The sequence below is a fragment of the Tamandua tetradactyla genome, chromosome 3, assembly GCF_023851605.1.
Source record: "Tamandua tetradactyla isolate mTamTet1 chromosome 3, mTamTet1.pri, whole genome shotgun sequence".
NCBI lineage: Eukaryota > Metazoa > Chordata > Mammalia > Pilosa > Myrmecophagidae > Tamandua > Tamandua tetradactyla.
In genome coordinates, this window is record NC_135329.1 from 173,647,414 (window position 1) to 173,672,765 (window position 25,352).

The 25,352-nt window shown below is 35.6% G+C and overlaps 1 protein-coding gene across 7 annotated transcripts in view; it reads right to left on the reverse strand.

Annotated features, from left to right (window-relative positions):
• SATB2 (SATB homeobox 2) overlaps positions 1 to 25,352 on the reverse strand; it is a 276,598-nt gene that overhangs the window by 141,205 nt on the left and 110,041 nt on the right. Inside the window, exon 1 of one of the 7 annotated variants that reach the window (XM_077154590.1) lies at positions 23,494 to 25,317. The exons of the other annotated variants lie outside the window; for them this stretch is intronic. Within the exon in view, the coding sequence (XP_077010705.1) occupies positions 23,494 to 23,518 (25 nt within the window). The 5' untranslated portion in view covers positions 23,519 to 25,317. Of the gene's footprint in view, positions 1 to 23,493; positions 25,318 to 25,352 lie in introns of those variants that run through there. 7 annotated transcript variants of the gene reach the window in all.

A 25,352-nucleotide genomic window follows, 5' to 3' on the forward strand; every position in this document is an offset into this window, starting at 1 on the left:
TTATTGGCATAAAAGGCACTGGGTAAAGTACTTAGAAGACCAATATTTGATTGTAAGATATTGTATAGTAATATTTCTTTCCTGAAGAATAGCTATATCCATGGACAAGACAGTGAATTAACACATTTATCAACACTAAATTAAACTGTGCCCTACAACTCTGCCTACTTCATATTTTCAAAACTTTACTCAAAAATCAAACCTTGATTTTCCTAGACCCTTGTGTCACCATCTACAATACAGAACAACATCTACAACACATATCAAGACTTTATGAAGAAGGCATCTTTGCTTAGAATATTTATGAACTGTTTAGTGTTGTTTTGTTCTTGAAGATTGGTCACAGTGTGAAGATCTTTTCTACTGCAGGCAGTAATATTAAGAAATGTAACTTCAAAAGAGTTTCTAGCTCATCTTCCTAATGCAATGATTCTGCTGCTAAGTCTGGATTTAATTACAAGTCTGCAAAGAATGAGGGAGGGAAGAAGTTTGTCTATAAGGCTCCCTGTCTATCACACACACACCTCCCCTCCCATTTTGCTATTTATTTATTTGCTCATAAACTATTACAGAGATTACTAACTGCCTTTTTCTGTGTGTATCAGTTTAGCAGTTAAGGCTATTTGAGGGATTTGAAAGCAGTATAAAACAAAAACTTGATTTAAAAAAGTATCATGAGCAAGTCATCCTGGAATTTAACCAGGATTCCTTGAACTCCGACCTGAAAGGACGTTTCCTCAGTCAAATTTAATCCTAGGCTCTGAGATTAGTGTAATGATATTTGAAGCAGCTGAGATCAACTACCCTGAATTTCGCGACTACATTGCAAAACGAATTATTGTCCCTCAGGTAGTGTATTCTCATCTCAATTGGTATTTGAATTCTAATTGATATTACACATTACCCATTCCTCAATGCAAGTAACTTCCAATTAGAATAGAAAAATAACAACACTTCACTTATCTGAACTCAGTATTTTCCAGTATCATCTGCAAACTTTGGTTCTTCCCACAGAATTGGACAAAGAATGCTGGGAATTCTCATCTTTACCAATCTGCAATCTTGAGGTGAGATTACAACTCCAAAAAGTTGACCTCACAACGCATGTTACTAGAACTTTAACTATGGAATATTTTAGGCTGCAGTTCAAGAAGAATGAATGCTCCATTCTTTTAACTGGCTGTTCAGGGTGGCCACTCTATTTTTTAATGCAATGTACTACATAGAAATGACATCATAAGACTATCATAAAAGCAAGTGTTAAAACCTATGATGAATTTTCCTACTATAACTAAGCATTAATAAGTGTAAAAGTAGATCAAGATATACACTTATAGTCTGGTAAAACATTTACATTCACCTTTGTAAATACAAAAAAAAGAAAAGAAAAGAAAAGAAAAGGGTCATAAGAGCCTTTGCTGCTTACATCTAAAACATCATTAGCGATCTTAGATGTCGGTGACTTTTTTCTAATTAAAGAAGTCCAAATAGTAATTGCTAATAAATGGCATTTATTAACCTGGAGTAGTTTTCTTCTTCTTAGGATAAAGATCCCATTTGTACAATATTATTATATATCAAATTAAAATCTCATTGAATTAGTTCCTCTCCCTGTCACAAACATTCTCTTATTCTGGTTAACAAAGCTTCCTTTGCCACCTCCTGTAAGGCCTCCTTCCAAATCACATTTTATGTCTAGGAAAAAAAAACAATCTTCACTTTCCTCTTCTGTCACCCACCTCTCACTTAAAACTTGACCCTATCCTTTTTGGAAAGAGTAGAATTCATCATTCAAAACTTTACCAACTATATTTATTCATAACAACCCCTTTTACTTTTCCTTTCTAATATTTACATTCAAAAAAATTGCGTAATATTACCAGCAAATGACTATTGTTATGTTTATTAATATATTTCTTCAGCAAGTATTTTTTAATATGAATACCTACCATACTCCAGGCACTATGACATCATTTTATCCTCACAACATTATGAGGATGGGACTATCATTTACAGATAAAGAAACAGGTTCATGGAGATTAACAAACTTATCAGATGTCACAAAGTAAGCAAGCAGAAGAGTCAATTTATGAACTCATGCAGTGTGGGTGCAAAGATAGTACTTTAACCATTATTTTGTAGTATGGATTAATGAGAAGCAGTAGTATAGGCATGGTCTCTAAACTAGAAAAACTCAGACTAGTGGAAAAAAGAGATAATTAGGCAGATAGACTATAATCCATTGTGTTAACTGCTGTTTTGAAGGTAAGTGCTTTAGGAGCATAGAGAAGAAAGTAACTAAAGCTACTTGGTGAAAGGGCAGTCAGATGGAAGGATGGCCCACTTAATTGGGTTTTAAGTGTTCCAGGTAAACCAGAGAGGTAGCAAGCATTTCAGATAATTCATAAAGTAAGAGTGTTCTAGTTTGCTAGCTGCTGGAATGCAATATACCAGAAACGGAATGGCTTTTAAAAGGGAGAATTTAATGAGTTGCAAGTTTACAGTTCTAAGGCCAAGAAAATGTCCCAATTAAAAGAAGTCTAAAGAAATGTCCAATCAAAGGCATCTAGGGAAAGATACCTTGGTTCAAGAAGGCCGATGAAGTTCAGGGTTTCTCTTTCAAGTGAGAAGGCACATGGCGAACACAGTCAGGGCTTCTCTCTCAGCTGGAAGGGCATATGGCGAACACGGCGTCATCTGCTAGCTTTCTCTCCTGGCTTCCTATTTCATGAAGCTCCCCGGGAGGCATCTTCCTTCTTCATCTCCAAAGGTCACTGGCTGGTGGACTCTCTTCTTTGTAGTGTTGCAGCATTCTCTGCTCTCTCTGAATCTCTCTGAATCTCTTATTCTCCTCTTTTATAGGACTTCAATAAACCAATCAAGACCCACTCAAATGGGTGGAGACATGTCATCCCCTAATCCAGTTTAACAACCATTCTTAACTAAATCACATCAACCAGGGAGATGATCTCATTACAGTTTCAAACATACAGTTTTGAATAGAGATTATTCTACCTTTATGAACCGGGATTTATATTAAAACATGGCTTTTCTTAGGGGGCATACTTCCTTTCAAACCAGCACAAAGAGTCACAGGAAAAAATATGTTGTGTCTGAGGAATAGAGAAATTTAACTTCAAATGAGGGTAGGAAATGCAAGCAGTTACATGGGTGGTGGAAGATGCAAAGGAAGAGTTAGAGCAGATTGTGGGGGGTCCCTAAATTTGGTGTACAGAAAAATACTGTTGACCTGGGAGTGAAAAAGTGATTTGAGACAGATGGGAGCTAAATTATAAGGAGGGAGTGGTGCATACTTGGAAAACATTTAATAAGGAAGAACAAAAATGTGGTGGAAATTCCTGTTTTAGTGTGGGGCAGTTTTTACAGTATTTCTATAGATCAAGCAAAAAGAGCCAATGGAGAGAGAGAGAATTAAAAGATACAAGAAATTCTGGGGACAAATGATGAAGCAAGATCCCAGAAAATCTGGGAAAGTCAATGAATGAGCACCTGGGGCAGGAGGAGAGACCCCCTCAGAGAGGGTCACAACCCCACTCACAGACAGCACGCAAAGACCAGAGACCTGCTTCGGCACGCCACTGTTTAGTCCCCAGTGCTGTTCTACATGTGTCTGTGTCTTTGTCTTCACTCTCAACCTGATGAGCCCCCCAAAGGTAGAGGCCAAATTTTATATTTCTTTGTATTTCCCACACACACACCTAAAACAATGTGGGTACATATGAGCTAGTCTTTTATACTGGTTGCTGAGGAGGGAAATCAGGGATAGAACAGGGGAGACAACACCTCAGCTAATGAAACAATTAACAGATGAAAAATATAACTGTGCATCATTGCTTTGTATGGTACAAGCTACCTGGATGAAACTGTAAAATACATGGAGAATGTAACTGAGCTACTTATCAGACAAAGACTATGTAATAAACTGTCACATTATAAATAACCCAGTTAGAGTAGGGGCTCAAGAATGAATCTTATCTCTTACTTTCCTTACAGTAACTAAACATGAGTATAGTTGATAACAGAAAACACCAGTGCCAAGAAATATCACAGACTGTTCTTCTAAAGAATGTATGTTTTAAAATCAATACATGAAATACTTTTGCTGACTCTTTGGTTCCTCAAGTTAGGGGGAAACATTTTAAGTAAACTATTTTCTCATAATCCATATTAGTTATTTTTATAACTTACTCAGTGTTTAATCTGAAAATTGTCATTAAAAGTACATACATAATCATTTCTTAAAATCATGGATTTTGGCCCTCTAGGCTTAGAAGCCCCTAACTTTATAGACAAGAAAACTGAAGTACAGAGAAGTGACTTCTTCAAACATATGCAGGCTTAATAATGATGCCAGATTTAGAGCCTAGATTCCCAAATTGTCTCATATTCTTTCATTAAACAAATCTAAAATTGAAACCATACTGAAGTTTTTTTTTTTCTTTCTGAAGCTAATCAGAAGCCCTTACTGGCATTGTTATTTCTGCTCTCTATCTTGTCTGATTTCTCATGATAGACTCCCAAACAAATTATGGCCAACACTGCTCCTTGCCTATCCAACATCCACTCTCCCCTTCCTTCTTATTAGAGCATACCAATTTCTTTTTTTTGTTCTGAGCAGAGCTCTGAGCCAAATAAAAGCACAATTTCCCAGACTCTCTAGACCTAAGACTGAGATAAGTCCTGGAGGAAGGTATCCCTTCCAGAATAATAAAGACAGAGCTTCAGGAGGAGAAACACTTGCCTTTTGCCCTTCTCTTTTCCCCACTCTCTTCTTCCCTGGAATCTGAACTGGATGTCAGGAAGTATGGAAGCCATTTTGCAACCATGAAAAGAAAAAGCAAGAAAGAGAACCAGAGTCTGGGTTCCTTATAGCATTGTGGAGATAATGTATTAGCCTGGACTGGTTATCTATTTGACACAAATAAACCTCTACTTTTTTAAACCATTATGGTAGTTTCTGCTACATGTATTCACTTGCAGCCATATCTGATAAATACTTAAGCTAACTTCTTAGTATACACAGAAAAAGTCTCCAGCAGGACACCACTAAATAAAACATTAGCTTTTTAGCCTGGCATTGACGCCTCATTACAATAGATTCCTGAGTACTGATATCTCCTAAACATATCCTACACACCAGCCAAACAGAACTCTCTGCCAACTGTCTCTCTCACCTCATCTCTGCCCATCAAAATCCTCCAGTCTTGTCAAGGCCCCTCTCATACATCACCTCCCTCAGGAAGTCTAAATTGATGCTTCCAACCTGATAAGATTTTTTTCCTCTTTTGAATCTCAAAGCAGTTTTGTTTGCCCCCTCTTATGTTGATCTTCCTGACAGCCACTGTATGTATATGCTCTCCTAGGCAAGAGGCACCTTGAGGGCAGGGTCCTTGTCAAACTGATATGGGAACCTCCCCATTACTCCCAGCACCCCCCTTCCCTCACAGTGCCTGACACACAGCAGATGATTAATAATCACTTCTAAGACTGAATTAATAAACACTTCCACATCTCCTAATGCATCTCTGACTGATCCCGGAAGGAGCCCACGCCAACACTCTAATGACTTAGGCGGGAGCATGTGTGACAGCAGGAGTAAGCCTAGCTGCAGTTCAAACTGCTGTATTGTTTTGACACCAGCACAAGTGATAATGGGCTGTTACTCGGTGTGTCAAAGCGCTCACTCAAGACTCCCGAGCCAGCCTCTCCTGCCTGTCACAAGCCCCAGTTTGCAAAAGCCTTTCCCTTCGAAACACCATTTGGCTTCCACTAAAGAAAAGCCTTAAGCCCGTCACTCTGCTCTCTGCGAGCACAAAAAAAAAAAAAAAAAAAAAAAAACCCAGAATGATTCAAACAGGAGCAGGGTCTCACAGGAATCCCTCAGTATATACCTGCCCCTCCGGGAGTGATCCCAGACAAGTGTATGAGAGAGGGGTAAATGGGCAGGAAATTGTGGCAGGGAACCGGTCACCTGAGCACAACAACAGAGATGTCTTCTGACTAAGTAAAGGGTAGATCACAACTAATACTGAGGAAGCATTCAGTTCAGACTGTGAAAAGCTGGGGATAAAGAGAGGAAAAATCTATAGGGTGAATGCAACAACGACAGTTCAATTTGAATACAGTCTAAAAAATAAAGTAAATCAAACAATAATGAGAACCATAAAAAATTACATAGTAAAATATAGGGCCTGAAGTGAGAAGCACATTGTCTCTCACAGCACAGGGTTATAACACATGCCTTATATATGTATGATGACAATCCCCAAGGGAAAATGCTATCTTTGGGAGCAAAACAGCTCTAAATTTGCCAACTGCCCATTGGCCAAATCTTAAATAACTGTTCAATATATCGAAACAATGAACTGTTGCAGACACAATTACTTGAAATGGAGACTAAGTCATAAATATTACTATTAATCTCTGAGAACATTATGAGCCATATGAGTCATTAAAATGTTATAAGGTATTGTTTTAACTTATTAGCTACTACGTATAATATGATGAAAATGTTACTGCTATAACAAGCATTTAATACTAATAATGCCTGCTGCTTAAAAAAAAATAACTGAGATAAAGTATATGGCTATCCAAGCTGCATTAGAATACTATAGATATGTTATTGTATTTGACAGGACAGTGGATACTTCATTCATCAGAAATTTGATTAAATGAATTAAAACCTTACTTTCCCAATGCGGGTGAGCTTGCTGGATGTTTACTCGGTCTATTGCCCCTCCTCCCACAAGTTTTCTGCAACCATGCACATCTTTATAATTGGAAACTAGACCTATGGTGTCTGTACTGCGCCCTTTGTGGTCTAGCCCCTGGCATGATATTCCACCCTTCTCTCCAAGACCTCTGAGGGGAAGCTCTCCTTCTCTGTGTGGATGCCTTCTGCCCACCAAGCCTGTGTGTCAACTTGTCACATCACTACTGCCCCCCTTACTGCCCCTGCAAAAGGCCATAGAGTAAAGAGGTGGCCATCAACCATGCACCCTGGGCAGGAGTGAGCACTTGGGGGAGTTAAAAACAGGACCTCTGGACCCAGAAGGGAGTGGGCACCAGGACTTAGAAGTCACATTATAATATTTGGTAGAAGGAATATTGTAATCATTTTATTTTAGTGTATCTCAATTATTTCTCCATAGGTGTGGTTCTATTATACCCAAGTAGGTTATTTTGTCTAACATCTACTGGAGTATATTGTGTGGGAAACTGAATGAACTTCTTTTAAATACTCAAATTTTTAAAACACTGTTTTATATACAAATCTATGAATGGATAATTATCAAATAGAAGATTATCCACTAATAATTGTATTTGACTTTGAGGTATACCATGCAATTTTTGATACTGATTTACCTTCCTAATTATACTTTTCTTAGAGTATTATTAGCTCTCAGTTGGTAATTCTAATATTAAAATAAACACATACCAAAACAGGATGGGACCACACATGTTCTAACTGGGAGAAGAAAGGTCTGCAAATTCTAAGTTTTCCCATAGGTAATCCATGTTGAGTTTTTTAAGAATAGACTATAACTCAAAAAAAAAAAAAGAATAGAAAGGAAGATTTCAAATAAGAAAAGAGAAACAGAATGGAAGAAAACTGAAGAGGTGAGAAGAAAGAAGTCAATAAATCAGAACTAAATTAAAACTATTTTTGAGTTCACCACTGTTTCATTTCCTACTGCTCTATTTACAGTTATATTACTGCCCTGTTTGTCATAACATAACTGAATATAACAACATGACATCATGTTTTCATCGTTGGGCTTTTTAGTCACATAAATATCAGCATTTACTTTTTTAAACATTGATTGTTAAGTCCAAATAAAAGGGCACCAAAATAATGGGATTCAGCCCTAAAGCTATTTCCTATGAGATGCTCCAGGAGGGAGAATGAAAAGATGAAGGGGCAGTGATTCAAAGGTAACAAACTCAGTTCACATTACATTCAAATTTTCCAGGATACAAATACCTACTGACAAAGTGTGTCCCTGGAGGAAAACATTTTCATTCCTTCTGCTCCACACAGCCCCAGATTTGCTTTGAGACAGTTCCACTAGTGGAACTATTTGTGAAGAAGAGAAAAGATATGAACTGTGTTAAAGGCAGAATGGAAGGAAAAAAATCTTGATTTTTCAATACAGCTGTGGAAAAAGTTGAGTTGAATAAGATGGGCTCACTGTATTAAAGCTGCATTTGTACTTAGGTAACTTGATTTATGGAACTGTTTAGAAGAAGAAAGATTAAACAAAGTTACTTAGGTAACTTGGTTTATGGAACTGTTTAAAAGAAGAAAGATCCAAAACATCTGTCACTGGACTAAAAAACTACTTCATTGATTATAAAGCCATCAATACAAATTTACGTTTTCACTTGTCATTAATTATATCCATTTCATTTTTTAAAATGCATGTTTCAACTAGATGATTTTGGGAAAAAGCTTTATTATATTTCCAGCATATATACAAAATATTAAGTGCTTTGAAAAAAGTAATGTGGCACTCTAGCCACAAAAAAAGAAACAACTATTTTCCAAGTTGATGCAAAGCCATGGAATTGGATTTCGTCAATTAAAAAACATGATTATCAAAGGACCTCTTCTTCATATGCTATAACAAATTCATAAGGATTAAGGAAATAATATTTGTAATTCACAGCCAGTATCAAATGAGGGGCTCCATCAATGACAGTTACAGAAAACAAAAGAAATTGATACATTATATCTGGCTTCAGCATTGTAAAGTAATAATAATAATAGCAACTACCATGTATCAAGCGCTTATCCTGTACCCAAGGCAATGTAAAGCACTTCTACATGGAGTTTTCATTCAATCCTCATAATAATCCTATGAAGGAGGTACTATTATTATTCCCATTTTATAGATGAAGATACTGAGGCAGAGAGTCACAGATCTGGGAGGTGGTAGCAAAGATTAAAAGCCTGACAGACTCCAAAACCCATATCATCAACCACCACACTAAACGTCCTCATTCAAAACAAGAAGGCAGCAGATACAGAATTGGAGATCAGGGCCACCGCTACACGGTATCAGACAGCTCTCAACTGACCCAACAGTTAAATGAGATAAACTACACACCACAATTGAACAATTAATATTATACCTCAAAACAACAAACATGCTTAAATATATACAGGCTTTATTAGTGTTTTAGGGAAAAGAAAACAGATCAACATGCTTCTTTTTTATCAATATACTGTTTAATCGTTTATAATTAGTTATGTTAGTTATGTTAGCTGTTCATTTTTGTATAAACGAATTTCACTCACCAATTTTAACCTAGTTTACTTCAATATTCTTACAGTTTAATGCAATACTATTTATTGTTTGATTTGGTTTGTTTAATGAATTCTAATATTTAAATTTGATTAACCAACTTCAGACAACTTTTTGTTATACCTAACCAGAAACACACCTAAAAGGAAAACATAAAAGCAGCCAGTACAAGTCCCAATTATGTGGAATAATGTCTCCTATATAGGTGAATTGACCCAGCTGAAATCTGATGCAAAGTAGACCAATATCTGCTACATGGACTTGTTCATTTTCTTTTTCGATCCAAAGATCCAGTCTCCAATTCCTATTTCTGTCTACCCATCACAAATCAGCTATCACGGATCACAAAGGGAACAATCTTTATCAACCCCTCTCACATGGAAGGCTGATGCACAGAAAGTAATGTTTTCATTTTCACAGAATCCCTAGTGCTACAAACAGAAATATTTGGGTCCCACACATTTCAAAACCCTTTTTAAATTCAGGACAAACAAATGGCTGCGGCAGTTTGAGGACACAAGTCCTTTGAGAAGTTCTTAAATTCACAACACCCCAATTTTCAGTTGTCACAGAAACCCAGAACACACTCTGTTTCTAGTCCACTGGGCAGAAAAAGAAATTTCTACTTAGTCTTACTACAAATAAATTAGTAAGAAGAAGTCAACACATACCTTCCAGGAAACTATTAAATGCATTAAAGAGAGATAATTTCTAAATGTGCCCACAAATTGCCCATTCTCTCCACAAGATAAAACAACTTCTTTCTGAAGAGTGGTTTATGATAAAGAAGGTCAATTAGAAAGCTATATCTGCATGCCATGACTTTAGAAGTTCAACCTGGGCTTGCCTGACAGCTTGTTTTTTAAATTTCAGTAAGGGGTTGTAAATTACCTCAGGATGTCCACGTGAAAGTAGTGCCGCCTGGGAACAGTTCCTGTCATATTGTAGCATATTCAACTGCTCCATCCGCACAAACGGCACTTACAATGAAAACACTGCCATATATCTTGATTTGTCAGAGAACAAATCAGTTTTATCTATTCATTTTGCGATTTAGTGTCATAGGTATTTTGGAAAATATAATTTATAATTCTTCATGCAATTATATATATGAAATAAAATCATCTCACTTTTCCAGAAGCATCAAAATATTTCAGATTAGGGAGAATGCACTCATATTGTCTTTGAAGTTCTTTGCCCTTCTTCCTTCTCCCAATTTACCCTCAGGAGGAAAAAAAGAAAAACGGGTGGGGGTGGGGGGGTGGGGAGGATATTTAGCATTTTAATGAGTTAGTCTGTTTATATTAGGTCAGGCCTTGTAGAGGCTCTTATTTACATTTTTAATAATCACCAACTACCAAAATAGTGCCTTAATTGTGGCATAAAGAGATGGAAGGGAGGGAGCACAGGGAGAGGAGAAGTGTAGTGGTTAAGCCGCTGCCTCAAGAAACTGAAAATTTGGGATTTGAACATTTGAATCTTGACTCTGCCACATACTTGCTGTGTGCCCTAGGATAAATCTCACAATCTCTCTGTGCCTTAGTTTCCTCACCTATAAAATGGAGACAATTTTATCTATGTCACAGAGAGTTTGTGAGCCTTAAATGAGTTAGCATATGTAACACATTTAGAACAGTACCTGACACAGAGTAAACTCTATATGTACTAGAATTATGAGTAGCAACAATACACACACCTCTGTCTTTTGTCTTCACGGGCTAAACAGTCATGAAAACTTAGCAAGAATATGCATTGTTTGCAAGTACTGCCTGGGGCATTCCAAAATACCTTATTGGTGGGCACTTGTTTGGGTGACAAATTAGTTCTTTTAGTGACCTTCAGGACAGCCAAGATCCCTTCTTAACTACTAAGTGGCAACTCTGTTTCCTGAGAGAACACTCCACCCCTCCTGATTTACAACTGTGTTGGGCTATTCCTTTTAATCTGCCTGGTTAAATTAATTTCTGCTCAGAGACTCAGTCTTATCATTGATCCTAACAGGAAGAGCCCCCTCAGTAAGTAAGATGGTAAAGAAGTTGCTGATATTAAATTGTATTAGTTTGAACTGCAAATGGGTATGTTTTAATATCCACTGGAGGATATTAAAGTGAAAAAGGAACATAGTGGCAAACTGTAACTTAATGTGTCACCTAAGAGCTGTCTTATCTGTATACTTATGATAAAACATTGGCTTCATAATTAAAACTCCTGTTTCATATGGCTGATATTTTTACTTACATGAATACATTTTACTGTATAATTTGAGTTATAAATGCCAACCAATCCTTGCTATGTCTTTTATAAAAGTATATCTAAAGTGAAAGCAAATACACCCCATCCAAGGGTCCATACTTTCGAGGTCAGACCTCGGTACCAGCTGAATGACTCCCAAAAGCAAATAAGAAGGAAGATAATAGAGCCACAGACACAGTTGGGAAAGGAGTGGGTGAGGTAGCCAAACACGTTTGAATTCTGAAAAGGTTCATCTCACACCTGCTAAGCAACAGGAAAAAATGTGAAAAGCAGCAGATAGGTCATTCTTAGAACTACAAAATACAGAAGGGAGACAGTTATGCTTGTCTCTTTTCTATACACAGCAAGACCACAAAAAGAAAAAGGGATTACAACCCATTGTTCCTCTAAACACATGGGCCTTCACAACTTGTTTGACAAATTCCATACCTCCAATAGTGGGCGCTCCTCAATCAACTCATACACAGGAAAAACCTTCCTTAAGAGTTTCCCCCCAATGACTCATAAAATCTTCATCCTACTGCACACAGCAAAAAACAGAGGCTAAAAAATAGACAATCTGTCATCAGTTATTAATTCCTGGACTTAAGGACATCTTTAACAAAGGTCTGTCATTATGAAACTAGTAAGTACTCAGTAACTAACCCACACAATGCTATATGTCTTTTAAAGACCTAAATGTGGGTAAGAATATGACTATTATAAAAACAAAATACAAAATCAATTAATTAAAGTGTCCTGAAGGACCCAATGTCTTTTTTTACCCTTCTCCCACACTAAGAAACTTAACTTTTTACCACAAGGTAGAGGGAAGAAAGAAAACAGATCAGTGCCATAATTAAAAAAAAAAAAAAAAAAAAAAAAAATTGACCTTTCACCCGCAATGAACCAACTGAGAAAAAAAAATTATTTTCAAAGGATTACATATTCTTGCATAAATGTTGGAGTGAATCACTGTTATCCAATATGTGCTGGGCAACTTAACACTTTCCAGTATACTGACCATTCCTGAATTCTTTCACATAATCAAAAGAAAGCTGATCTTTCTCATTTGCTTTAAAAACCAAAAACTTCACAAATATGAAGTATTAGAAATAATAATAAAGAATATGCGATTTACACATTATATTCAGTAAAAAGCACAGTTGAAAATATTGTGTACCTATGATTTCAACTATGTAAAAATATGCATAACACTACAACTAAAGGGAAATACCCCAAAATGTTAACATGTGTTTATCTCTGGGTAGTTGGAACATAGGTGATTTTTGTCTTCTTTCTACTTTTTTCTCTATTTTCTAGTTTTCTACAATTAACAAATATTATTTTATTATGAGAAAAACAATTAAAACTTTGTAAGTCTGTAAGGAGCTTAGATGTTTAAAAATGGGGTTTAATAAAATACACTGTCATAAGATGTCATCCCGAGATACCCAGCTCAATTTTATTTTAACTCAAAACAAGGTCCCCACCCAATTTAAAAATAAGTATGTTCATTTAGTTAGCAATTCCAAAATGTCAATCTTTGGTTTATATCTGTAAAATACAGTTATTATTAGTTCAAATTCTAGGCTCAATTGAGAGACTAGAAATATAATGGATGGGATACTGGTTAAGTGCACATTCTCTAGGGCCAGTTTTTGTTGTCAGTCAAGCTCATTAAACCTCTCTGAGGGGTGCGTAGGTGGTTCAGTGGTATTGCCTCCCATGCAGAAGATCCAAGTTTGATTCCAAGCCCAAGCACCCTTCAAAAAAAAAAAGGGAAAAAAAAACCTTTCTGACCCTCAGTTTCTTTATCAGTGAAATATAAGTAAAGTAATAATATTATGTACTTCACAGGATTGATATGAGGACTGAATGAATTACTACATCTTAAGCACCTAAAACAGTTCATAACAGCACTCAGTAAATATCAGCTAATCTTATTAAATATATGCATAGCCTGTCTATTATGTAAAAAATTCCATTTCCCTCACAAAAACTAAACCATGGCTTAATTTAATTGTAACAATGTTACATTTACTCTACACCAGACATGAATTAGTCCACAGGGATAAATTTTTTGTAAAGCTGAGGCTTATGCTTTTAAGTGCCTATGTCATTTTATTTTTAGTCCTTCTTCTGAATATCTTTCTAAAATATTATGCTCTTATCTGCCTGCTGAAAAGGAACATGAATGGAATCAAACTTCTGTCTGGAGGTCATTGGTGACTAAACTGTATGGAAATATAGGGTCTCCTAAGGTGTGAGGAGACACCAGTGCTGATGCTAAATAGCCTAGCCCTTTGTAACGTTTCACATCACTTTTAGTTGTTATTCTTCCCTCCTTGTTTCCTACATAGGCAGTGGAGCAAGAACCTCAAAGTGGCCTATTTTTTCCTCCCTGAGATTCACGACAGTTATTTTTCAGTGTTCAAAACCCTTTCAAAACCTTCACATTTGTCCTTACTTCTGGTAGAGCAGCTGTTTTCTAGATGCCCAGATTTGTCAAAACCCTAGCTCTATATAATATGGCAAAAACAGGGCTGATTCCATTTATTTAAATATCCAGATAGATAAATTTACAGAAACAGAAGGCAGATTGGTGACTTTCAATGGATGGGGAAAAGGGGGGGATGGGGAGAAACTGTTTAATGGGGAAGTGGGTTTTAGTTTTGGAGTGATAGAATTGTTTTAGAGTTGGACAAAATGTTGTTTATACATTTTGGATATACTAAATGCCACTGAAATAGTCACATTAAATGCTTAATTTTATATTATGTAACTTACATCTCAAATTATTTTTCATTCACATTAACATATTTTTCTAAAAAGAATAGGGTCAATGTACATAAGATAACATCAGGTTCTACATAACACTTATCAGATATTTAGTTGTTTGTTTTCTATCTTCCAGAATGTCAGTATCCGGGTCTAAAAGTACAGAGACATTATATGTTTGGTTCTTTACTATATCCTCAGGACAATGCTTGGCCCCAAAACTTTTGTTAAATGAATGAATGAAATGAAAATATGTTAGAGAACTAGAGTATTGGGGTGTGAAGGTGTGAGCTTAAAACGTTTCCTTGTAATTTTCCTCTCCGCAAAGTGGGAATAGTAAAACTTAACTACATTTCTTCAAATAATGCTCAAAAGACTAAAGATCTTATTAAAATAATTTTTTCCAAATAATTCTGATATATCTTCCACTACCAAGTATCTAAACAGGCCCCTTTTAAAGAAAGTCTTTTTTTCCTTAAAGAATCACTGTATTCTTAATAATAAAACAATACATTTAGAATTGTTATTTATTTCCATGGCTCTGGAGCAAAAACTCTCAAGAAGAATCACCATCTGAAGTTTATAAAAACTGGTCAGGGAACAGACTTCTCTCAACTTGACTCCTGTGATGGTGGACCCTGCTTTTTTTTTTTTTTTTTGCATGGGCAGGCACCAGGAATCGAACCCAGGTCTCCAGATCAGCAGACAAGAACCCTGCCACCGAGCTACCGTGGCCCAGCCTGGGTCCTGCTTTTATCTGAGGAATTTATCAGGCGCTGTACAGCCAAATCATTGCAGACAGAGGTTTAAAATGTGCTGTGAACTGTCCAGAATCTCAGCCTCTGATTTACAAAACTGACAGAAAGAATATGTTGGAGGCATTTCTCTGGCAAGAGTAGGAAACTGGAAGGTGAAAGGGACTGAAGGTACTATTTGCATATTGCCTGCAGCAATCTTCTTCAACCTAAGTAAGGAGCTAGTAAAACAGCAGCATAGAGTTGCTGTTTTTGGTTTCTTCAAACCAAAAAGAGAGAGAGGAAAAACCTCTGTGTTTTCTCTAATTGACACACAAATAATTTTGCCATTTACTGCTTCTGAACAAACAAATGGCACGTGCCCTAAGTGCCTTGATTTAAGACTCTTGAGAGCTCTCTAAACACCCTTAAAAGACAGCACATTTCAAAGCACTGGGTTTTAAATACTCATTGCAGTCATTTGAAATCTGTCTGGTACCGAGGAAACCAAACCAGAGTGCCACAGTATGACCAAAACAGCCAGATGAATGTTCATTTTTCACCTCTGCCTCCCACAACCACAACAGAGCTTTCCTCTGTCACTACAGATAGAAGAGAAAGTCCTAACAGCTCAGGGTCCACATGTAACAGGCTATCTAAATAATAAATAAATTGCCCACTTACCAACTCTATGCAGATGAATGAATTCTTATTGGGATGAGATTCCATACACAAAAATACAGTAACACTGTATTTGGGGAAACTTGCACATAGAAGCATAAATGTAAAATGTACATTAAAATATGAAGTAAAAGAACTGTAATATTGAAATTCCATAATTTTGAAAAGAATTAACTGAAATTATAAAATGTAGATAAGTGAGCTTATTTACAAACAAAAATGAAAAAATAGGAACCATGAAGTTTTTTAAAAATCATTTTAATACTACAAAATATTGTACAGCCAAGAATATTTTCCTGTCCATTATGAATGTCAAAACACTTTCATTTAGAGCTGGGATATGATGGTATGACACCAAGACTGAAAGGTGTATCAATGGAGAGCTTTAAATTTCAGGGAGCTACCCAAAAGTTAACAGTACTATTGAAGCATTTATGTGTTTCAATGAATGTGCTTTTTATCAAATGGGTTACTTGAATAGAATCTGTACTGCATTTTTTTAAAGCACAAATGGATTTGGGTCTTCAGCAAATGGCATTAGCTTTCATTTAAAATTTATACACTAGTAAAAGACAATTACGCTTTAGAAGGGAATAAAATTTTTAAAAATTACTTACAACATACAACATACAAGAGTATCACTGATGGAAATTTGCAAGTTTCCCTCTTGTAACTTCAGAGCTATATATTTTTAATGGGACACAGCCTTAATAATTAAATGAAGGTTATATATCACTGAGGTTTGGTCCTTTTTACCTGGATCATTTTACATGAATGCCAGAGCACAGAACTTATATACTAGTTCCCTCCAGGTCATGGTCATTAGCACTAAACTCCAAGAAGAACTTTAAGCAGTTTAAAAAATATACCAAACTTAATTACTACCATGCCCTATTGCCCCAAACAAATCAGATAACTGAAAACACTGTTAAATACTTCCTTAATGATGAAGAAAATAATGAGCTATATATTTTTAATTAATTATTTCCTTGATATGATTAAAAATGATGTTCAAGTAGAAATTGCAAGATCATAGGTAAAATGAGATCACTATTTTTAGTCACTGTCCTCAAATAGTTTTGACCAAACACCACCTACTCAACTGCTAGGCATCCCACAAATGAGGTCAGATAGGGTTTTTACCCTCTACAAATATACATATAGACAATAATGCCAACAACTAACATTTATGTGAGACATAATTATATATCTACATATTTAAAATAACACACTTTTGACAATATAAACAAATATAGGGAATATTTAACTATGAACATTTATATAAGATATTCATTCTTAAGTATAGCTTGGACCAGGAAACCAGATGGGCATTATTTTTCCTTTAGCATTTAATTAGAAAGCAGTGTTTCAGGTCATACTGTATGTGTCTGTGTGTGTGTGCATGTGTGTGAGAGAGAGAATACATACATTCACATATATACACACACATACATATGAATATTTAACTTTCTGTAGCAGAGGAGGAGAGAGCATGGTGGGGCATGTTAAAGAATTGTGTTAGACTAGCCAGTGTTTTACCTTTTGCCCTGTCCAGCTTTAATGAGTGCTGAGACATGGTTAATAGCAATTTTGGGTAGGATTTTTTAGCTCTCTTTTGGGAGTCACTGAATTTTGGGAGTCAAAAGAATTTTGGGAATTCTTCTAAAAGCAGCTTAAAGCAGCTTATTTGTTAAAAGTTTTCTCCAAGGCCTAAAATTTCTAAACACGTACCTTTTTTCCACATTGCCCTTATAAAGAAAAAACTGCTGAGAGTCTCCCAAACATGAGAGTTTAATTAAAGAAGCAAAAGTAGAAGAAAAGAGAGAGCCAAATAAAGAAACAAAGAAAGTAAGACAGAGTAAGACATCATTTTAACATTTTCAATAGGGAAAATGTCAAACTTTGAGAGTTTGAAAAACATCTTGGCTCCAGACAACACATGTCTTTTAATAATCTTCCCTTTTGCAGGCAAAAGTTTCACTACGTTTAGTGAAACAAAAATAATTCTGAATTAAATCAGCAATGTAACAGTTTAAAAATAATTTTTTTTATTTCAAAAGGATAGAAAAATATACAAATTCAAAAAAGCTTAAGAGATACATCGACCAAATTCAATTTATGGATTTGTATGGCTACCAATCTGAATAAACCACCAATTTTATATATATGTAAATGTGAACCTTGACTAGATATTACATGACATCAAGAAATTGTTATCTCTTGTTTTAGGAATGATAATGGCATTGTAGTTATGTTTTTACAAGAGTTTTTATCTTGTAAAGATAAATAGTGAAACCATTTATGGATGGAATATGAGATTTTGGATATGCTTTAAATAACACAGTTGGAAAGGGGTGAGAAGTGGGTGGAGACAGAGATGCAATAGGATTGGCCATGTGTTTCAAACCGAGGATCACAGAAGATGGGTGCTTGAATACTGAATACACTAGTCTCTACTTTGTAAATGTTGCATTTCTCATAATAAAAAGATTTTAAGAATTAATTTAAGAACAGAGCATTTAGACAATGAATGATTTCAATGAAAGTGTATTCATTTCTAATGATAAAATTTACATGAAAAGCAGCTCCCATCTAAATCATATATAGTAAGATTTGATTAAAAGAATTTGGATCTGGGTGCAAGGGTAGTTCAATGGTCATTGTTGCCTGCCATGAAGGTGCAAGGTTAGTTCAGTGGTAATTCTCACCTACCATGGGGAAGACCAGGGTTCCACTGCCAGTTCACACCACTTCCCCAAAAAACAATCAAAAAACAAGTAAAGAAAAATTCAACAAGTAGTGCTGCAATAATGGGATACTCACATGACCGCACCATACAGCATACAAAAAAAACACAAAAACACAAAAATCAAACTTGGATCTCAGCAATCTCATAAGTACCTTTTGTCCCTTTTGATAATTACTCTTTATAAGTCTAAAAGTAATTATTGCAGTCTTTTACACCATGGGCAAAGCCAAAACATCACTGACTACATAATGATGATCAAGAATAATCTAGAAATAACAATAACTGATCAATAAAGAGTCCAAATATATTTCACTTCTGATGAAAACAGCTAATGAAAGGAATGGGAACCAACTTCACAGAGAAGCTTAAAAGAAAAAAGTCTCCATGGATAAAGACTGGTAAAAATGAAACTTACAAAAACTGTTTTCATTCATTCTACAAACATTTATGGAATACATGCAGAGCTCACTTTGCACTGTATACTAATTACTCTTTATAACACAATAGTTTCTAGACCATGCGTTCAAATTCGAATTATTGGAGAAAGTAGGCCAGCACTTTTTAGGAACCTATATAATTCTCTAGGTTAACGATATCTTTAAATTCATTTATTTAATCTTTCATCATTTTAGTTTCCTGACTACCAAGACAAATACCATGCAGTGGGTTGGCTTAAATAACAGGAATTTATTGGCTCACAGTTCTGAGGGAAGGAGAAGCTCAAAATTAAGGTGCTATCAATGTAATGCTTTCACCCAGAAAACTGTTGTATTGAGGCTGGCTGCCAATGATCCATGGACTCTCACTTTTCTGTCATATGGCAATGCACGTGGAAGGTCTGTTCCCTTCTCTTCCCGCATATGGTGGCTTCCTATGTCTTTCTCCCCTCTGAGGTCTTCTCTATAAGACCTAGTGTAATAGGATTTATAGCCATACTGATTCAGTAGAGCCACACCCTAGCCAAAGTAACTTCATTACAAGGCTCTATTTACAATAGGTTCATACCCACAAGAATGGATTAAGTTTAAGAACATGTTTTTCTGGGGTACATAGCTCCAAGCACTCACAATCACTGAATAAATGCCTACCACAAGTACAGCTTCTGCATTTTAAAGAAAAGGATCTCTAAGAACTGAAGAATTTCACCAATAAAAATGAAAGCAAAAGATAGGCCTATTTTTAGAATGAAAAAAAAACAATGGATAGAAATGGTGAATAAGCAGTCTGTCTTCCTTAAATGAAGCAAACAAGGATTTCCTAGAAATTTTAACCCACTTCAATCTCCTCATTTATCTTTTCCTCTTACAAAAAGAACAGGAATTATGAAGCATTTTTCTAGAATAAAATGAATATTCAGTTATAAATTAGCACCAAACGGTATAAACAAATTTTATGTGATCTTCTAATCTCTGAACTTCAGCATTCAAAAATGCTGAACTCTGATGGTCCTACATTAATAATTTCATACACTAAGATTTTCATCCATAATTCAACTAAAGAATGTAAGCTCCATGAAAGTTGGATTTTATCTTTTTCATTCCTTATCTCCAGGAACCTAGAATAGTGTCTGGCATGTAGTAGGCATTTGGTACTGCTGAATTCATTAATTCAGAGGTTATTGCAAAAGCAACATGCTTATATTCAAATCCAGGATCATTTTAACTTGATAACCAAATTATATATTTGAATTACTCACCCTATAAACAGGCCCTCTATTTGGCTTTAAGAGTTGGCTTCAATGTACAAAGTTTTTGTGAGTTTATTTACTTTTCATGAAATCTGTTTCAGTTGCCTTGAAAAAGTCTCTCTATATACTTATCATGGAAATAAAAAATATATATCATCATTATCAAGCATATATAATTCATTACCAAATTATATTTAGTAAGCACCCAATACTAAGAGCCCTGCCTTTTAGGGCTTATGTCAAAAAGTAAAACCAAATCATTAAATAAGAATTTACTCCTACCCTGACTCTATACTCCTGTAAGCAGACTGTCACAAACAGCCCCGTGAGTAAGGACCCTGACTCAGAGGTGGCTCACTGTGCTTCAGATCTCAGCTCCTCAGTCCAATAGTCCTGAGCCCCTGGGCAAGTTACTGTCCCTATTTCTTTGAGTCAGTTTCCTTATCTGTGAAATGGAAAACATAGGATAACTTACTTCAGAGGGCTGCTGTGCTAATTAAATGAATCAGCACACGTAAATCTCTAGAATAGTGCCTGATACATAGAAAGTGCTCAACGAATGTTACCTAGTGTAGTGGCTTGGAGTTAGGCACCCCCAGAAAATATGTTCTTAATCTTAACCCATTTCTGTGGGTGTTAATCCATAATACAATAGGACCTTGTGATGAAATTACTTCAGTTAAGGTGTGGTCAAACTGAATCAGGATGGCTCTTCATCTTATTATTGGAGTTCTTTATAATCATGAATGAAGTTCAGACACATAGAAAGAAAACCAATGGAAGAAGCCAGAAGTCAACGGAACCCAGAGAAGCTTGAACAGTCTGCCAAACATGTACTGTCATGTGACAGAAAAGCCAAGGACCAATGACTGCCAGCAGGCAGCCGCAGAAAGCCACAGTCCTCTGGAAGAAAGCATCGTCTTCAAGACACCTTGATTTTGGACTTCTCCTAGCCTCAAAACCATGAGACAATAAATTCCCGTTGTTTAAGCCAACCCATTGCATGGTATTTGTTTTAGCAACCAGGAAACTAAAATACCTAGCACTATTAAATCGCTAAGTAATTCCTTGTTTATACATCACAGATGCTCATAAATGACTTATTGATTCTTTTAATCTTAAACTGGAAAAACAACAGAAATGCACTGTGGACAAATCTGAACTGTTACATATCAAAATTGAAGTAGCAAAACTTTCAATTATTCAAAGAATTCATGGAGGAAGTAGGATAAATCCCACACAATCCTACCACCCATACATGTTGATATTTCAGTATATTTCCTTTGTCTCTCTTCTATATATATACGTGTGTGCTTTTATATAATTTTATATAATTGAAACTATATTTGGCATCTTGCTTTATTCACTTAGCATTGTATTAAATATATTTTTGTGCATTTTAAAAGAAATCCTTTAAATGACTGCATAAATTTAATTATGGCAACATAAATACGAATTAACGGTGATTAATATACCTTCTCTTGTGCCCACAATTGTTATATGCATATGTTCCAAAAAATACTCATCAGAAAGGATTTTCACTTACTTATTTGTCAGCATGTTGACACAAATGTTCTTAGAAATGATCATGATGATGAATATACAACTATGTGATGATATTGTGAGTTATTGATTATGTATCAAGAATGGAATGATCATATGGTAAGAATGTTTTTATTTGTATGTTGTCATGTTGATTAAAAAAAAATCCAGAAATAATATTTACTCCTCTGGACTTAAAAAAAAAATTTTATTTTATTTTAAAGTTTACAGAAAGCAGGGGAGAAATACAAATACAATGCCCACTTACAAATTAAGTCAGATACGCACAATGAGGGATCACCTTGACATCCCTATAGCTTCCCAAAGTCCACCATTTGTGTTGGCATATATGAAGAGCTACTTCATCAGTGAGCTAAACAACTCCCTGGACAGTGTTGGAAGGTCCCTGGCTATTACCAAAAGTTCTAAGGGGCAGAATTAAAAGGACGAAAAGGGGAGAAGAAGAGAATAAAGGGAGTAATGAGTTTAAATTGGAGGGGGACTCTGATGCACACACCCCCTCCAAAAGCATCAGTGTCCTAGGTTAACACTCCTCTTCCAAAGACTAGAAGACTTTCCATTCACAGCCATTGACTCAGAGGCCATCAGGTAGCTTTAACAATGCTCAGTGTTCATGAGATCTCAAGCTATCTATTTTGGGGAAAAGCAAAGAGCCTGCCATCTTTCTGCTTTTTGCAAATGCAAAACAACAGGACAGATGAATCATGTATCTTTTATCCTTGAAAATACACAGAGGATTAGTGGTGCGTACGTTGGAAGGTAAAGGGTTTAGGTCAGCTAAAAGTATAGTGCACATGATTTATGACTGTATTATATACCCTTATCCTCTTTTGGGTGCCAATATCCGGTCTTCAAATAAAGGCTCTTACTGATTACCAAAGAGAAAAAGAAGTCCTCAAAACCCTGTTTTAGAATTTCTGTAACATCCTTTAGAAGCAAATACTCTTTCTCAGTAAAATCTCTTCAGCTCACCTGGAGGGAACACCCTCTCAGAAAAAGAAACTGGCTCTGTAACCTCACAAAAGCACGGGTCTACTACCTTGTCAATGGACCTTAAGCATCACCCCAAAATGATGGCATTGCTAATATATTTTCTTTTTTACAGACAATCTGAAATACTCTTCCAATTTAATTATAGAAACTCTTTTCTAGTCATATCAAAATGAAGACTCATGTTCCAAGAGTTTCAATTTTAAAATAGGCTCAAGCAACCCATTGATCTTGCAGTTTAATCCTGCCCAACTTTTCCAGCAGAATCAGAGGTTCAGGAGCACAAAAATCTCTCTGCTGTAAATGGTTTCACCAGGAAGTTGCCCAGTGATTCTCCTATCTTGGAGAAATCACTAAATACTAAACAAGCAAATAAGCAAAACAAAAAAAAAAACTAGGTGTTTTTATAAAACCTCACTCCTCAAATATGCAGTCACATTTTGCTCTGCCTTCTATTCAGTTTTTCTCTTGGTCTGTTGTTTGTCCAGCACATGAATAACCTATCTCATCCTGCATGCTTTTTGGCCTATAATAAGAATACAGTAAACTACATATTTTTATTGATCTGAGTGAAAAAAAAAATCCACTATGTTCATTTCAAAATAAACAGTTCTAAGTTCTTCCATTTACCCAAAACGGAGATAAGCAACCTAATTTAAAACAAAATAAACAGCGTTTTTATTTAACTCTGTAAGATTACGGTATAATCACTATACAGTACAATATGATGATTAAGCCTTTGCTTACCTAGAAAATAAAGTATCTCTCTCATCTAGAGCACCTTCAGAACACTGATTCAACTAAAAAATAAAAGTTTAGTAAGTAAATATTGGCTTTTGATTTTCTCCCGTTTTCTCCTTCACTGTAGATCATATTTATTGCTAGTTAGTATATCTCATGTGGGTGAGTACAATTCTCCATCCACATCACTGAATGGAACAGTGTGGCTCTCCAGTGCAAATTTCTTGAGACCCCCTTCCTCAGCATGTGCCAAGAATCAAATCTTGGCCACTTAGTGCTCTGTGTTCCACATGTTAGCTCACGATGCATTGAGCAGCTATGCTAACTGAGATGGATAGCCCTGTCAAACAGGAAGCTGGCACACCAGGATGCAAGCAGTGGGATACAATGACCTTTACATTCAGAGAAAAATATCCCTAAAATGGCATGAAAAGTTTATGGGGGAAAGTGAGGGGGGCTTCTTTTATTTCATTAAGACTCATAGTATGAAATAAAAGCAATGTTGCCCAGTATGTAATTTGCTTGGGATCAAATCCTGAATTCCTTACACAAGAAGGAAAGTTGGTGAAGAAAGGAAATGATTCATCCTTTACTGTGCCACTTTGAAAGCAGCAGACTCTAGGATTTAGATATTTTACTGCACCGATCTGGCTAAAACACCCTGATCCAGGCTGCACTTGGACTCGCAATAATGAATACCTGCTCTGAAAAAATTCTTGATCTCCTGGTTTCAGTGTGTTGCTTTCTTGGTAGAACCTAAAGTACAGTTTAACATTTTAAAACATTTTAGATAAAGCAATAATCTACTTAAGATTCAGAGTCATGAAAGAGCTTGGGAATTTAAAATACAATGTTCTAGGCCACTATATTTATAATTTTATATAAATTACTTATCTCTCATAATTTCGTTATCAGAATAAATAACTTCAACTGATAGTTCTTAGGAATGATAAGAAGATGAACTCATAAAAAAGATAGTAAAAATCCTCAGCACAATATACAACGTTACATAAAGATAATGTGGGAAATATATAAAACAGGACCTGGAAATTATATTTCTCTCCTGTGCTATAACAATACTCATAAAATATATAATTCAATCACTTAAGCTGAAACACAAGGATAATCATTCCACTGGGCCACAAAAAAAATTGTTTCCCATTTTTCAAGGATGTAGGCTTTTTCGTTTTTTGTTTTGTTTTGTTTTTTTGGTTGTTTTTATTTCATCAATTCTTTGGCATGAAAGGACAACGGCCTAAGCTTCTGAATGAAGCAGCAGAAGCTCACATGGGCTCCCTAGAGTTGTACAATGTATGCTGAAATAATGATGCAATTTTAATATTTAATTAAATAGGTAAAAGAAATTGATCACAAAGACAGTGTGATTTTTTTTTTTAATGAATGGACCACATCAAAACTACAGAGTGGTTTTCAAATATACAAAAGAGTAAGACAAATCCAATTTTTTCTATTTAATTAAAAGCTGACAATAAAATAAAGAAGCCACAGGTCCAAAGCAATACAAAAATTTGAACAATTGAATTCCTATAAATCAGGTATTAAAGTTTGGATAAGGAGTCAAATATCTCAGCAGAGGCTCTGAGAACACCAATTTGCAAACTTAGACAAAATAACAAAGAAATATGACTGCAAGAAACCTATCGCAATCACTGTAATGAAAATTTATTTGGTCGTTCTAGAGGTGCTGGTCAAATATTTCACAAAGCAAAAGACCACAAGGAGCAATCTGCTGTTCATTGTTCGGGAAAGAAACTAAATCTGACAATCCACCTTCAACCCTTATTCGGAGAATTACATCAGGAAGCACACTCTTCCTTAAATCATTAGACACTAGAGGAAAAGAA